Source organism: Jaculus jaculus, chromosome 5, assembly GCF_020740685.1.
Source record: "Jaculus jaculus isolate mJacJac1 chromosome 5, mJacJac1.mat.Y.cur, whole genome shotgun sequence".
NCBI classification, from domain to species: Eukaryota; Metazoa; Chordata; class Mammalia; order Rodentia; family Dipodidae; genus Jaculus; species Jaculus jaculus.
The window spans coordinates 107,594,384-107,610,868 of record NC_059106.1 but is presented as its reverse complement, the minus strand read 5'-3'; the positions used below and the strand labels follow the sequence as shown (position 1 = coordinate 107,610,868).

Below are 16,485 nucleotides of genomic sequence, written 5' to 3'. Positions count from 1 at the left end.
GTGAGGAAGTTAGAGATCAGAGAGGAAAGGAATTGGGGCCTGAGAAGGGTCAAGCATCCTTGTGTCCCAGGCATAACACTAGAGAACCTGCAGGGAGTCTTGACTGAGCTATATTCTAGAACAACTTGGAAACCTGGGTGCTCATGGAGATGCAAAGTTTCTAGCTGTCTTCAACCATAAACCAATCACCTGCTGTGTTGGGTTGCACAGGGTGGGATTCCAATTCCTGTTTCATTCCTTTCTCCTTCCCCAGGCCCCCTCCAAGCCCATCGGGAACCATTACTGCAGCCTATGGCCAGCCACAGAATCACTCCATCCCCGTGTATGAGATGAAATTTCCTGACTTGTGTGTGTACTGAATTCTGAGCCAGAGCTCCTTGGAGGACAGGGTCTGAGGAGGATGCACCCTCACATCCACACCTACTGCGTGGAATCGCTGAAAATACTCATCAATGGCTCCTCCCCAGCTAAGCACAAGGGGAATCTCTGGGCCTTATCTGGCCCTGTGTAATCTCCTGCCTCCTCCTTGTCTTCCTTGAGAAAGATCCAGCCACCTGCCCTCAGAAGCCGATGCACATCTGACCTATGCCCTCTGACTTCTCTTTTGTGTCAGCCAGGGACAAAGAATCATGTAGGTGACTCTAATGAGAAATAGGGTCCTGGGAAGCTCCTGTTTGGCATGTTGAATGAAATGCTGTCATTAGGGGCCATCTGTGTGGAAGTGCTGACCATCTCCAGTGAAGGGAATTAGGTGGAAACTTAGTTGATCAAAGAAAGCCATAGATGGCAGTTAGAGGAATGTTCCCCTTATAAACATCTGAGAGATGTTCCCCTTATAAAGGATTTACTATGTGGGAGCTGCAAGATGGTGGCTGTCTCATTCCTCAACAGTATCCCTTTCCCCTCAAGTCTTGGATATCTCTTCCACTCTCTTGCTCACCCTCCAGTTGTCTGTGTTTCTTTCTATTATTAATGAACACTAAGCTGTTATAACAGGAAGTGGGTATAGAGACAGTGAGGTGGACAGAAAGGTGGGTAGCTGGGGAAAGAAAGGGGCTCCTTCTCGCAGTTAGCAACGGCCTCAGCACTACCTCCTGTCTTGAGCACAAGTGGAGCAAGCCCATACCTTGTTGCACATTCCTCACCTTTTAAAGTTGACCTGCAGTGTCATTTTCCATGGCTCTCTCTCTCTCTCTGGAATGTTTCTCTGGGTTGGTTTTCTCTCTGATGTCTTCCTGCCAAGGATCCCACAGTGTTTCCGTAGCTTCTGGTAGAGGGAAAGCCTAGCATGATAGCTGGCTCTGGTTTACTGAAAAAGAAGTACAGGGGTTACCCTCATCACCTCCCATAGAAGAGACAGCTAGCGGGGCTGGGGAGGGGAGGAGAGGGAGGAACAAGCCCTAAGGCATGTTGTGGCTCAAGGACAGAAGGATCCAGCAGCTAGTACTGGAGTGATTTCTTCACTTTTTGGACAGATTCTGGACATTTGTGGTAACTGGCCCTGCATGTGGCCCAGGGAGAGGTGGTAGAGATTCCTTTGGGTTCTGGGTTTCCATTTCCTTGTGCATCACCTATCTGTCCCTGTGAGACCTATATGTATGAGGAGAACTGCTGACCCAGTGCCAGACAGGGTGTTAAAAAAGGCTGCTTGCTGCTCTTTCAGTGGATCCTCTTGCTGATCCCCCCGTAGGTGTCCTTGTGCCTCCCTGGGCACCTGTGGTGGCACCCTGGACCTCCTCCAGTGATAGCATCCCAGGGTCCAAAATAGTCCTTTCAACGTCCATAGAAAGTAACTTTAGGTACTACAGTTTTAGGCAGTGTGAATGGGGTCAGAAAGGGGCTGTTTTTGCTAAGGGAACTGTAGATCCCAGTGAGAGCCTAGTCATTAGGACAGGTGCAAGAAGCTGAACACACGTTTCCCATTACGTAAGCCTGTCTGAGCCTTGTCCCTACAGCTGCAGCTGTAGCTTTTCCCCGTGCTCCTCTCGCCATGCTGTGGGCATGTGGCTCCTGCATGGCCTGCATGATAAGCTCAGGGCCCAAGGAGGAGACTCCTGTTCCCCCATGGCTTTTGTGCTATATTCTATGACTTTTGCTCAACCCACCTATCCAAGTGTGGACTTAGATTTATTTACTAAGAAAGCAGCTTTAACTTAGGGGTAGGGAGATGGTTCAGTAGTTAAGAGTGCTCGCTGCTCAAGTATGAAGGCCCTTCAGGCTAGAGACTACCAAGTTTGACTCCTCAGAACCCACATTTGAAAAAGGTTGGGCATGGCCATTCACTCCTGTAATTCCAGTTTGTAGTGGGGGAGGGACAGTCAAAGGAGCTTGCTGACCAATAGGAGCTTCAGGGCCAGAGAGACCCTATCTCAAGAAAATATGCAGATGAGCAAAAGAGAAGAGTACCCAGAGTTCTCCACTGGCCTCCACACACATGTGCACATACACATGAATACACCATACATCACATTCCACACACATACAAAAAAAAAAAAAAAACTTTAAACAATCTTGAAGGCAACAATTGTTAGAAAAAAACTAAAGAAAATCTTAAAAGACTTTAAAAGAGCTACAAACACATCTTTTTCACTGCATCCCCCCTTCTTTTATTCCATGCTTGGCTTAGATGAGGGCCCTCTGTTTCTTATTCCCATATAACATCAGAGTCTTTGGCCACACTCATGCAGACATGCACAGCACCTTTTACTTACTTCTGTGGAGTCTTTCTAGAGTCAGCATCAGAGGCAGAGACCTGCAGGTCCACTCGGAGACTTCCACCCCTCACCTCCTCCTGGGAATAGAAGAAAGGGGGGCAGGGCTCCGCAGACTTGACTGCTGCTCAGACCTTCCTCTGCCCAACCTAGCATCTTCTTCACATCACAGCTCCTTAGCAAAGATACGCTGCTTTTGGAGAGCCAGCAAGTTCTTATGTATCCTCTTCCCAGTGGTTTATATTTGCACTCAGTATAATATTTGGTTGCCTAATAAATCCTGGTCAAGTATGCCTTGGAATCAGACAGTCCAAGGTGAGTGTTCATTTGGGCAGAAAACTAAGCAGTAAACACAGTAGTGTCTATCACCCCGTTATAAGACCTGGGAGAGAGAAAAAAACAGAGTAGATGGGAGCTGGAGCAAAGAATCTGGGTCATGGTCCTCAGTCAGTGTCCTCATGTCCTGTCTGTAGGCCTCTGGCATCTGTCTCATGCCCCATTTTACTACCCTCCTCTGTTGCAAACTTGAACAAGAAGGAGTCATTCAAACCAGCTGCCCCCAAAGGACTGTGGCTTGTGGGCAAGGGGTTGACGTCCTGCTGACAATGTAACAGGCATGAATGTATTGGAGGTTTGGAAGTAAATTGTTTGAATCATAGAAGTAGATGAGCACAAAGTACTTTGTGGTCCCAGAAAGCACTTCTGTTTTCTTGTACTGAGCCTATTCCCATTTTCCTCTCTCTGAAGAGTAGAGTAAGTGGTTGCTTGACTCCTGAATACCTTCACCAGGTCATTAAAAAAGAGATAGAGAGAGAGAGAAAAGTCCTCAGATTCTCTTATGCCCTCCCCTACCTACACACAAAAAATGAGCAGTGAAATGGCCTGGCCAAGGAGTGGCACAGCATCGTATGTGCTCCTTTTCCCCATGCTGTTCCAGTCTCGGGTGGGACACAAGTCAACTGGAATAGGAGTTAGAAGAGCCCTAAGGTTCCTTTAAATGGCAGAACCTGGGTGTCTCAAAGGGCCCCTGAGTCCACAGTGCCTTTCAGATGCCCTTCCACTGTCCCTTCCAGCCTGCAACAGTGCTGTTGATAAGTGAGGCAACTTTTCAGTTCCTCATCTTGACCAGAAAATGACAGCTGGCAAGTTTAGGGCCTGCAGAAAGGACAAGAGCTGAGCTGTTGAGCTGAGTGCTGTGTTTAAAGGCAGCCATCAGGGACATCTCACCAGGACAGGCTGCTTGCTTCCCATCACCCTAGTCTTGGCAAAGAGGTAATATTGAAACTAAGTGTACTTCTTAAAGCTAGGGAGAAGGTTTGGGGCAACATGTTGCCCCTTTATCCCATTCACTTAGAAATCTGGTTACTGTGGCTCTTTAGCCCAAACCAGGCCTAGATCTAAAATAAAATAGAGAAGGGGAGCCAGGTGAGCTAGCCTTCAAACCAGCACTTGGGAGGCTTTGAGTAAGTGGGCCAAAAGTAAAGCCAGTGTGGGCTACAGAGCTTAGGTTACAGTGAAATCCTGCTCCAAAAAGTCCCTCCCCTCCAAAAAGAATACAGAAAGACAGTCTTCATGGTGGATGCTGTCCTGCTAAGTGATAAGGGGAGCCGTAGGGTGGCAGGAAGGGCTTTGTGGCCCTATCAGCTCTCTGGCACTGGCCTGGCTGAGTAGGTCTCCAGGAAGCATGAGGCTTCCTACCTTTCCCTTTTGAGCTGTTCCTCCAGGATTATGGCATATGGAATACTGAGTTGTAAATCCATAAATGCTGCAGCCCATCTATCCTAACATGTCCATTTACCTTCATGACCTGGCTGAGTGTGTGTGTGTGTGTGCCTGTATGCATGCATGTGTGTAATGTAGTTCGTAGTTGCCAAATGTATGTATATGATAGCTGACATATTTATATGTTAGTCAGAATTAGTGCCTGAGGCAGTTTTCTGTATTTTAAACTTGTTGTATCAAATAGTTTGCTTTTAGAGAAGGGAATGGAAAAGGGAATTGTGGGAAACTTAGGAAGAAGAACTCTTAGCAAAATCATTCTTTAGAACTATTGTAATTTCCCAGTAAGGGGATGCCCTTTTCAAATAAATGTTAATGTTGTCACCATATGGCTGTCTGTTTGATTTCTTTAAATAGTTTTTGAGATAAAAACAGAAAGTGAAAATATCAACAGTGTACTGCTGACATTTAGTCACCCCCAACTGACCCTTACTTTACCTGGCTCAGAAGGAAAAAGAAAGTAAGGAAATTTGAGGCTTAGATTCCCAGTGTGGGAACATCCTCAGTTAGCAAGACCCAAGACCCATTACAACTCATTTTCTATAACCCACATTAGGAAGACTATAAGAATCAGATTTTCTGATTCTCCTCACACTAGGATTTCCCAGGGTCCTTTTTTTTTTTTTTTTTTTTTTTTTTTTTTTTTTTCTGAGGGAGGGTTTGGCTCTAGTCCAGGCTGACATGGATTTCACTATGTACTCTCGGGGTGGCCTTGAACTCAAGGCAGTCCTCCTTCCTCCCATGTGCTGGGATTAAAGGTGTGTGCCAGCCAGCAGGGTCCCCTTTTCTTTTTGGTGTATATGTGCATGTTCATGGTTTTGAGGAAACATGTACCAGAGGACAATTTGGGCATTTTTTTGTTTGTTTGTTTTGGGGCTTTTTGTTTGTTTTTGTTTTTGTTTTTTAAGGTAGAGTTTAACTCTAGCCTAGGCTGACTTGGAATTCACTATGTAGTCTCAGGCTGGACTTGAACTCACAGCAATCCTCCTACCTCTGCCTCTCAAGTGTTAGGATTAAAGGCATGCACCACCATGCCTGGCTCTTTTTTGAGGCAGAGTCTGTTATTGTTTGTTACTATGTTCATCAGGGTAGCTAGGCTAGGGCTTCCAGAAATGTTATCTCTGCCTCCCTTCTTGCCATAGATGCACTGGGACTACAGAAGCCTGCCACAGAGACCTGCTATTTTGTTTTTGTTTGTTCTAGGTAGGGTCTCACTCCAACCCAGGCTGACCTGGAATTCACTGTGTAGCTCCAGGCTGGCCTCAAACTCACAGCAGTCTTCTTACCTCCATCTCCCAAGTGCTGGGATTAAAGGCATGATTCACCATACCTGGCTTGTCCTGCTTTTTGCATGGGTTCTGGGGATCAAACTCAGGTAATCCTACTTGTGTGGCAAGTGCTTTATCCACTGAACCATCTCCCCAGATCCATTTCCCCATTTTTGTGATGAACTCTTAAAGCATCAAACATAAGTATGTATGTATATGTGCCATATTTAAGTGTTTCCCAGCAGGCTTTAACATGTCATTCACATGTGTAATATGTGGCTTGTATGTATGCACCCCTATAAATGGTAAATATGGCTACAAACTTGTGACCCCAGCATAATGGAAACACTACATAGAGACAGAAATAACAAGGTTTTCTTGCCATGCAGAGCTTGGAGCTTCTGCATACCACAAGTAACTCATTATCCTAGCCAGATAATATGCCCTCCTGCAAAGAGGGGAATGAATACAGAAGCTGAAAATGAGCAGGGGCAGTTAAAAGAGAGCTTGACTGGGCCAACGGAGGTAGTCTGGAGTCTGGGCTTGTGTTGAAGGGGGAAAAAAAATTTAAGGCAATTCAGTGAAAAAGGGGAGATTCCAGGCAGTAAAGGAGAATGGGGAGGGAACAATGAGAAGACCAAAAGCAGAGCCTTTACTAGAAAACAGGCTTGATTTAAAAAAATGTGAACTGAGAAATCTTGCTGGATCTGAGCTGATAACCTCCTCCATGTAGACCAGCTGACAGAAAGCTGGAAGAAGCCATTCTGCATGCAGTTCAATCGGAGAAAGAGAAATCACCAGTGAAGATACTCATCATTAGACACTTATGAGCCAATAGTGGCATGTCTGTTATGGGGGGAACCAACTGCCCTCTAATTGGACTGGAGGCCCGCTCCATGGTAAGGGAATACATCCCTGATACTAAAAACTTAAAACAGGGATAGTCATGAGCTCTAGGGGTATAACGTCTGCTGTTGTCTGGCCAAATGTATATACTATGCTTATCAAACTGCCATGTAAGCACTTCTGTTAATGTTCACACCCTTATATTAATGCTACTCTCACTTTTGGTTGAGAATCTTTTTTCAGATGGCAGTGACCTTGGGACAACTCAGAAGGTATCATGGTGGTGGAAAGAAATGACCGCAGTGCTCAGTACTGCAATATCTGTATCACATCTTCCAAGGCTCAGGGTCTAATGTGGAAGAGGTAGTGGAAAGAATGTAAGAGCCAAAGGAAGGGCAGGACTCCATACTACAATGTCCTTCCAGACACAAAATGGCCTGGATATCCATGGCCTCACAGTGCCTGACACTACCTGCATAATACCATCATAAGAGGAGGAAAAGATCAAGACATCAAAAGTAGAAGAGAGACTGATTAGATGGGGAGGGGGTATGATGGAGAGTTGAGTTTCAAAGGGGTAAGTGGGGGGAGGAAAGGTATCATGGGCTATTTTTTATAATCATGGAAGTTGTTAATAAAAAGTTTTTTTTTTTTTTTTAATGTGACATGGTTGATATGGACCCTACATGTTTCGTCCCAGCAGTTTGCAATTGATGGAAAATTGAGGAGGGATGCTGTTTTAGTTTGTGAGCCAGGGAATATGGGAACAGCAAGCATTTGTATGCATTAATTTGTGTGTGAAAGGTTGGAAAGGAGAGCAACTGGAGGGCAGTTGGTTAGGGTTCTGTGATGGTGGAGGGCTGAACAAGGAGAACTGGCAAGGAGTAGATAACCGGGAAGACAGCAAGGGAAGAACTAGCATATTGGATTAAAACAGACGTCTCTATGGGCCTGTATGTAAGAAAATAAAACCATGTGAGAATATCTGAATAGACAAATAGAATACCAAGCATACTACCCTGCTCAATGATTTAAAAAGACAGACAGAACCACATCTATTTTCTTTCCTTTAATCCTGACCATATCCCTTATGCTAGGATGGAGAGAATTAAAGCTCGAAGTGGACCTGGCACAGATATGAAGAGCATAGGCAGGACAGATCAGAGGCATGGCCACAGCTTCCTGGGTGACAGCCCAAAACCCTCCCAGCAGCGAGTGGGCCTCAGGATTTGCCCGTCTAGCTTCCTGAATCCTGCCTTTGAGCACAGGGATAGCCAAGCAGTCTTTCTCACCCAATTGAGAAGGGTGAAAAACATAGCCTTCGTAAAAGTTGGACAGAAAGCTACCCTGAGCCGGCCAAACTATTTGGTCTCTTGAAGATTCTCTTACTATGGACTGGGTGGAACTACTATTTTTTGTTGTTGTTTTCGAGGTAGGGTCTCACTCTGGCCCAGGCTGACCTTGAATTCACTATATAGTCTCAGAGTGGCCTCGAATTCACGGAGATCCTCCTACCTCTGCCTCCCGAGTGCTGGGATTAAAGGCGTGCGCCACCACGCCGGGCAGAACTACATTTTCTTCAATTTTAGCTACATCCAACGAAATACTACCATTTGGTCCCATGGAAACCCTTAGGGTCCTCGAGTACATGCTGCCCTTTGATGACTATGTTTTTATTCACAGTCTAGATTAAAAGTCAGAGCCGGCGGTGAAATCTGAAAGGTTTATTTCCTAACTAGGCGGTTTTAAGAGGCTGGAGGTCGGCCGCCCCCCAGCCCAGGCGGGGAGGCAGGAGAGCAGGCGAGGGCAGGGGCTCTCGGGCGCACTTCCCCAGAAGCCGCGGCGCTCACTGGCCCTTCTTGTGGGCATTCTTGATGATGGCGTTCTTGAACAGCGTCACCAGCGGCGTCTGGCTCTTCTCCGAGCTCATGAAGCCGCCGTAGCGCTTGTCCTTGGGCGGGCCGCCCCAGCGGAAGCGCTCCTCCCGGTAGGGCCCGCCGTCCTCGGCGGCGTCGGGCTCCAGGTCGGGCCCGGGCGCCGCTGCAGGCCGCTCTCCAGCCAGCTCCCGCTTGAACTCGACCGGGAAGGCCTCGGCCGACTCCTCCTCGGCGCCGTTGGGGTACACCTTGACCGGGCGCCGCTTCTTGCCCACCGGCTTGCCCCAGCGGAAGTGCTCCATGGAGTAGGAGCGCTTGCCCTCGCGCAGAGCCCGCTCCGCGCCATCGCCCGGGAGCCCGGCGCCGCCGGCCGGCAGCGGGGCGCCGCCTCCCTCGGCCTCGCGCTTCTCGCTCGCGCCGCCGCTGCTGTTCCGGCGGCCGAAGCGGTCCCAACGGAAGTGGCCCATGACGTACTTCCGGGGGTTCTCAGTCAGCGGCTGCTCGTCGCCGTTGCCGGGGAACACGGGCGTCTCGGCCGAGAGGTCGTGTTTGCAGGCCCGGATACACGCCTAGGGGAGAGCCGGGGCGTGAGGAACGCCCGCCACCCACGCCTTGGCCTTCAGCCTCACCCTGCAGCCATTTCCCGCCTCGAGGCCGCCCTGTCTAGCACGTGGGGCACACGGCCCTCTAGGCGCCCGTGGACACAGTGCCCGAATCACCCTGCATGACCGTGTTTTAGTTTTTTTCCCCCGCATAATTGTGTCGGGCAACTACAGCAAACACCCCACCCTACTCCTTGGTTTATTTGTCCTCCCTAGTTTTTTGCTTGTTTGTTCTGTTGTTTTTCGAGGTAGGGTCTTCACCTGTATCAAGGTGGCCTCGAACTCGTGATGATCATCCTACCTCTGCCTCCCGAGTGCTGGGATTAAAGGCGTGCACCACCACGCCCAGCTTCTCCTAGCTTTTATCATCAGTGTCTTACCAGTGCTCAAAAAGAGGCAGTTGGGTGTTGGCACTTAACACCGTAGTTCAATCTCAAGATGAGCATGGAGGGCTGGAGAAATGGTTTATTAGTTAAGGCGCTTGCCTGTAAGGCCAAAGGACCCAGGTTTGATTCCCCAAGACCCACCCATATAAGCCAGATGCACATTGTGGCACATGTGTCTGCAGTTCATTTGTAGTGGCTGGAATCCCTGATGTGCTCATTCATACTCTCTCTCTCCCCCTCTCTCTCCCTCCCCCCCCTTAAATAAATAAAAATAAAATATATTTTTTAAAGATGACCATGGAATTGTAATTTGGGAATCTTTCCAAGTGATAAACATCTGGCTTCTAATCCTGTATTTTCAAAAATGCCTCAATCTTATTACCCCAGTGGTCTGCAAACATACTTCATATTCTACCCCAGCCCTACAACCTGAATCATGTCTCAAAACTTGCCTGCCCCCACTGGGTTCTTAGTCTTTTGAAACTTCTGAGTTCATCTTGTATCTTCCCCTGACCAGTGAATTTGAAGACAAGCTGTTTCATTTCCTTGCCACATCTTTCTAACTCAAGGGAGAAGTAAAAGGCTAAGGGTGATTTCCTCTGCACATGCCCAGGAGCTGGTGTCTTTGCTCTTTCCCTAAAAAACTCCACTGCAGTACCTATTAGTTTAAGAAAATGACCCATAGGCAGTAGTCTGAGATTTTTGTTTGTTTGTTTGTTTTTTTGTTCCTTGGGAACAGCAGAGGAGAAAACAGAAGGCTCCCAGCCACTCTAAATTGGGGATTTTCTACTCCAAGGAGTTAGAGTTATAATATGCAAAGTATTAATAGCAGGGGGTTGGGGAAAACAATGTAATATAAAGTCTTCTCCCCTGGACAGAAAATGGAATAGGAAGCTGAGAAAGAGTAAAGGATCTAATCAAGGTTCTCCAGCTCAGAGGTGGAAAAGAACCCATGCTATGTGTCCAGGGCTTTCTCTCTGGTGAGGTCTCAACAGGAGAAGCTGTGAAGTGGGTATTTCAACTGATGATTCAGATTTTGCACAGAACCCAAACTCACAGAATCCCTAGGGATTTTAGTATCTCTTTTACACTGTATATGAAACCTTCTCTGTCTTGGAGGAAATCTCTTCCATCACCTAAACTTGGTTCTGTAATGATAAAACCCACAGGATGTGCTGATAGACTTTCCACTTTCACTTGGCAGGTTCTGAGCACTCACATGCATGCACATACACACCCTGTGGTGTTCTGGAAGGAGCTCCAGTCTATCACAACTGCCCTTCATATGCTTCTGGGATGACTGAAAAGGAACTTGACAGTAAGCTAGTCCTCCCAAAGAAATAGGAAGCATTTGGTATAAGTTTCCCACTCCCCAAAAAAGGGACTTTGGTTTTTCCTTCTCCCTCTAGAAATGTTTTGTGGAAACACCTGATTTTGTAATTGGAAGTAAATAAAGGGAGAATTACGGAGTAAGAATAGTAAGTGATATGAGACTATATAAACATAATTTGGGGGCTAAAAGATTGAAGGTAGGATCAATTGAGGGAACAATTATAGTTAATATGGCACTATCTCTAAATAGTTTAAATGGTATGCGTTTTCCAAAGAAGGCGGGGCATGGAGTGGGGATAATCAAGAAGAAATCTTGGGTCAGACCCTCTTTCAAAGCTGCCTCCTCCTCTTATTGGCCCAATTCTGACTTCATGGCATAGTTCTACTCCAATCAATGCAAATGGATTTCCCCTTCTCCACATCCTTTCCCTTTAGCTGTCCCATCTCCAGAGTCCCATCTGATGCCCAAACCCAAGACAGCATTAGTGACCCACATACCCGCAGGTTGCTTTCCGTGGTGATGTCCTGGCACTGGCTGCTCTCCAGGCACCAGCCCTTCACTTCCATGGAGGCCTGAAGCAGCAGAGCCAGAAGCAGGGCCCCTGAGCGGCTGTAACACGATTTCGGCATCTTGCAGGTGGCAGGCTGAGGCTCTGCAGAGGCAAACAAGATTGGTGGGACCCCTGCAAGGAGCAGAACAATGTTGGCCGGTCATCAGGAAGGACTGCGAGCCAACATTAACAACGCTCACTTGTGCAGCCTGAGGCTTTTTGAGGACAGTAGCAGTGTTAAGAAAAGGGAGGTGTGCAAGGTGAAGTTGAAAGAGGGAAGAAGGAAGAGGGAGTTGACACAATTGTGAGCAGTTTTCCCTTTATTCTCTGTTAAAACTATGCTATTAAAGCCATTAGGGGTTGAAGGCTGTTTTTTTTTTAATAGCTAAATTTAATTTTTATTCCCTCCTTTCACAGAAAATGCTAGCAAAATTTCAAGCCAGAAATATATGCTGATTTTCACAAACTGAAAATATGCCAATAAACTTTTACTTAAAGGATTTCCCATGTTTTTCCTTCATTGTCCATCGTGGTCACCTTAGTTCTGCTGAAGCTCAGTCCTTGCAAGAACTGATCCAGTTGAGCAATTGGACATATACCACAATTTTCTGAGCCTCTCTGGTTGAGTGACAAAGTTTTTGAGATCTCTGACATCTAATTCCTTAAAGCAATTTACTTTAGGATCCAATGTAGGATATCTGATCTGTCTGCTTAATTGCTGGCACCCTAGAAAAATTGCAAATCTACACTTCTTAACTAACGTAAACATGTTCACGTCCTATTCATTCCTTTAATCCTAGCACTTGGGAGGCAGAGGTAAGAAAGAAGATCACCATGAGATTGAGGCCACCCTGAGCCTGTGCTAGAGTGAGACTCTACTTCAAAAAATAAAACAAGCAAACAAACAAAAACCCCTGCAATCTAAGTTTATTGGCCACACTTGATAGCTACATCCAGTTCTGTCAGAATTAAGTTTTAGTTCATATCTGTATCATTCAACAGTTGAACAGTTCAATTTCATGTGAATGAAGCCTGTTGTTTAGGGATCACTTGGTCCAGCTCTTCATTAGGGAAATGGGAAAGTTGAAGCTAAATGAAGAAAAGGCATTGCTTTTCATGTTCATGATGAGGTAAGGGTAAATTCTGCTGCTTTCACGTGGAGCTTAATTGTTACACTACCTGCGTGAAGGTACAGTTCTAACGCTCCAGATCCTAGGAATGAGGGTCACTTGAAAAAGGCAAAGAGCTCTGAAATTCCTGCTCAAGATGGTCTTACCCTTTCTCCTCTTCCAAGATCCTATGATTTCCCTAAAACCTTATTATTTCCCATGAGTATTAGGCTTGCATAAAGGCAAACAAAAGATTCATTTAGTCACTATCTCATACACCCCAATGTGGTGCTCTACAGATCATTCAGGTGATGGCATGTTTCTCAGACCCCAGTAACTTTGAGGAGGATTTTGTGGTGGTTGTTTTGTTTTCAAGGTAGGGTCTTGCTCTAGCCCAGGGTGATCTGTAGTTCACTATGTAGTCTTAGGCTGGTCTCAAATTTATAGCAATTCTCCTACCTCTGCCTCCAAGTGCTGGAATTAAAGCTGTGCACCACCACTCCTAGCGAAGAGTTTTATTTTTAAAGCAGACCCCAATTCTCTTTAAACTGTGTCATTTTCTGAATACATTACATATCACATCTCTTGTTCTCTCAGACTCTCAATGCAGTCTGAAATATATGAATTTAAAGAAGATGTAGATGTTGAGGGATGAGGGATGGACAGGAGACTAGTAAATAGCCACTGATGATACTATCAGAGGATGCAAGGAGAAACCTTGGCAAATGCTCAGTCAAAATGTCAGGATGGAGCTGGACATGGTGGTGCATGCCTTTAACCCCAGCATTTGGGAGGCAGAGGTAGGAGGATCACCATGAGTTCGAGGCCACTCTGAGACTACATAGTGAATTCCAGGTCATCCTGGGCTACAGTGAGATCCTACCCCCCCCCCAAAAAAAAAAACTAAAACTAAAAAAGTCAGGATGGCCAGGTGTGGTAGCACGCACCTTTAATCCCAACATTCAGGAGGCAGAGGTAGGAGGATCATCATGAGTTCGAAGCCACCCTGAGACTGCATAGTGAATTCCAGGTCAGCCTGTGCTAGAGCAAGACCTTACCTTGGAAAAAATAATAATAAAGTCAGGATGTAGTGCAGCAGGGAGCATTCATGGTGACTTTGGCCACTCATGCCCAGCCCTTTCCCCAACACTGCCAGCTCTTGGGCTGACATACTCATTCCCCCTCATCCAAAGGGGTACCTGACACTACCTTACAGTCTCATCAGCTTGCTACTGTCTCTCCACTCATTCTAAATCAAAAGACACAGATGTTTAATTATATGGGGAAAGTAATCCACATTAAGGTGTGGATGACCTTCATTTCACTCCTAATGAACTTTTACAGTTTAAAATAAATTCAGAGAGAAGTGGCAAGATCTTTTTTTTTTTTTTTTTAGGGTGGGAAACTTTGGAAGTGAAAGTCCTCCTGGTCTACTTCAGAAACTCACTTCTTTCTCTCAGCCCCACCCCTAACTCATTCTGTAAGAGCTGGTTGTCAAGCAGGGCTGAGCATTTGTTTTTTCAGAGCAATCATTAGAGGGCGCTGGCAGCAGGTGAGCAATCCCAATGGGGCCAGAGATAGCATTGGTCAACCTTGCTACTGCTCTTAACCAGGGTCAGGCTGCTCCTGGTGTTGCCTGGTGGTGCTTCTGTTTGAGCCGATAGCCTCACCCAGTACATTCAGGTCCGAACTTCTCCAGATGTTACTGGATAAGCAGAAGAATGGTAGTACAAAATAACATAAGTAGAGACAAACCATACAGGTCTCATAATTCAATTAAATTTCAATTGTCCTCAAAGCTGGACAATTGTGAAATGAAGTTTATTTTCTAAAGGCCCACACTACAGTTTCAGGCCTTCAAAAGCATTTCCTCTCCTCCTGGCCCATTCCTCCCCACCCTTCTCAGAGTTCACAGCTCACATGGTTTCCTGAAAGCCACTTGTGCCTGTGTGGATTTTCCCCCTTTCCTATAGTCAACAAATATTGTTTGGTTTGTGTCATTTTTTAAAAAGCAAGCAAAATAGTGGGAAAATGTCTTGTGCTTTTTATAGAGAGGAGTGTAATATTCCAATAGTTAAAAGCACTGGAAAATAGAATGTTTCAATTTGCTTATTTTGATAGAGTTGAATCTATTAACACTTCATATATGAGGAAAATCTTTTAACTAAGCACAGCATTGCTTTTAAGCGTTTAAAACTATAGTTTGGAAGTGCACAGTGGCATGCCCTTCTGTATGCAGTGGTCCTGGCACACAATACACCTGCATCGCCTTTTATCATATTCAAAGAAATGTCATTAAATTGTCCATAATCTGAAAACACCTTATAAATTGACAAAACAAGCTCATAGTTTTATTTTCGCTGGCTCCTTCTGGCCATTCTATGAAGACCTCCCCTGCCCGGGGACTCCAAATGCTAAACGGACTGTCCCTTCTTTGCCAGAACTTCCCTTTACCTGTATGTAGGTTCAGGCGGCTGCGGACGCCTCCGACCCCGCTGCGGCCCGTTTCAGGACCTCGGACAGTTCCTGTCCCACCACTGACATTTTTAACCCCATCTGGGTCTTGGAGAGGACGGATTGTGTAGTCCTGTTTTGTAACTGACCCCAGAATCTTGTGATTAGCACAGTGCAACCGCCTCCGGTGCGCTAAGATGATCAGAAAAGCGAGGATTCGGGGTTCGGCAACAAAAACACTTCTGTACTGCAAGAAGTTTTGTGACTCGGGCTTCTCTCGCCCTTTCCAACGTGAATTCACACTAGGGTATGTGGTGTCTTACTGAGGAGGTGATACACATCCAGAAAGTCAGGAACAAGAATCTAAAAGGGAGCAGTCTCCCAAGACCCCAGAGGGCCCTAGGTCCTAAGTGGGTGGTCCCAGGGGCCCACAGCCTCGTCCCGAAGCCCCTGCAGGCGGCGGGCACTGGGATTGCTAAGGCGAGCTCCTAGAAGCCCGGTCCTGGGTCCAGTCCTCTCCCCGTCCGCACTCAGCCCCTACCTTGCCGCCGCTGGCTGCTCCTCACTCCGAAGTCAGCTCAGAAAGTTTGCAAGCGCCCCGGAGCGCCGCCAGCCAGAGGCGCCAGTCCACCTCTGCAGCAGGAGTCGGCCAGGCTGGGGACCGGCGCCCAGAAGCCCTTACCTGTCGCGGAGAGGCAGCTCTCCCGAGCGAGGATGATCGGCAGTGCTCGGCACCTCCCTGTCCTTCTCTTCCTCCTTCGTCTCCGCTGGGTCCCTGTAGCTCTGCTTCGTCCTTTTATACCTGCAGGGCTCTGCGTGTGAGCGCTGGCTGAGATTCTGCGGTGTAGCGAGCAAGTCCCCCTACCCCAGGCGGGCGGGGGGGGGGGGGGCGCAGGCCGGAGGGGGCTTCCAGGTGGGGGCTGAGCGAGGGCAGGGGTACCTGGAAAGCGAGGAAGCTGGCTTTAGCACCTGCCCGCGGAAGAGCGCACCTGGAGGCTGGTGATCAGGAAGAACTTAATTAAGGATGTTGTTGGCTCTCCACTTAGAACTGGTGAAGTCTTATCACCCACGTGTGAAGCAGGCCTAGCACATCTCTGAGGTGGTTGAGAGCGGGGTGAAATTATCTGTGTGCGTGCATCTGACTTCTGTCTGTCCCCCTGGCATTTGGAGGAGAATATCACCTGGGCAAGGTAGTGCGTCTGTTATGCCTCAGATTTCCCTGGCGTTTGGAAATTGTGATGTCAATGTGGAATAGAAATCCCTCCGTTCCACTATAGAGAGGGAGAGGAGAAACAGCCAGTTGTGATATTAGGATGTAAAACTGTGCAGAGACAAAGAATGGAGCCATGGCCAAAATTAGGCCATTGGTTCTGGGAGATAAAAGAAAATAAGTCCCTTGCTTTTCGTGTTTTTTTTTTTTAACTTCCAATTGTTTTTATTTTGTTTGTTTGAGAGAGAGAAAGAGGCAGATGATATGGAATGGGCATGCCAGGGCCTTCAGCAGCTACCAACGATCCAGATGCATGTGCCACTTTGTGCATCTGGCTTATGCGGGTCCTGAAGCATTGAA

General features: G+C 46.9%; 2 protein-coding genes and 1 non-coding gene across 3 annotated transcripts in view; 1 reads left to right on the top strand and 2 right to left on the bottom strand.

Annotated features, from left to right (window-relative positions):
* Efr3b (EFR3 homolog B) overlaps positions 1-4,817 on the top strand; it is a 118,708-nt gene extending 113,891 nt beyond the window's left edge. Inside the window, exon 23 of the mRNA XM_045149009.1 lies at positions 254-4,817. Coding sequence (XP_045004944.1) covers positions 254-359 — 106 coding nt within the window. The 3' untranslated portion in view covers positions 360-4,817. The remainder of the gene's footprint in view (positions 1-253) is intronic.
* Positions 4,818-8,313: 3,496 nt separating this feature from the next.
* Pomc (proopiomelanocortin) lies at positions 8,314-11,431 on the bottom strand. The gene is made up of 2 exons (XM_004663745.2): positions 11,300-11,431; positions 8,314-9,050 (listed from the first exon to the last, which is right to left on the bottom strand). The coding sequence occupies exons 1-2, from the start codon at positions 11,429-11,431 to the stop codon at positions 8,451-8,453; spliced, it is 732 nt and encodes a 243-aa protein (XP_004663802.1). The 3' UTR covers positions 8,314-8,450.
* Positions 11,432-12,309: 878 nt separating this feature from the next.
* Positions 12,310-12,379, bottom strand: LOC123461378. The gene has a single exon (XR_006637659.1). It is a non-coding gene; the product is annotated as a small nucleolar RNA SNORD5 (small nucleolar RNA).
* Between the last annotated feature and the right edge of the window lie 4,106 nt (positions 12,380-16,485).

Coding starts and splice junctions, on each gene's coding strand:
- Pomc (XM_004663745.2), bottom strand. CDS start 11,431: ATGCCGAAATCGTGTTACAGCCGCTCAGGGGCCCTGCTTCTGGCTCTG. Junction 9,051..11,299: donor CCACGGAAAGCAACCTGCGG/GTATGTGGGTCA, acceptor GCTCTCCCCTAG/GCGTGTATCCGGGCCTGCAA.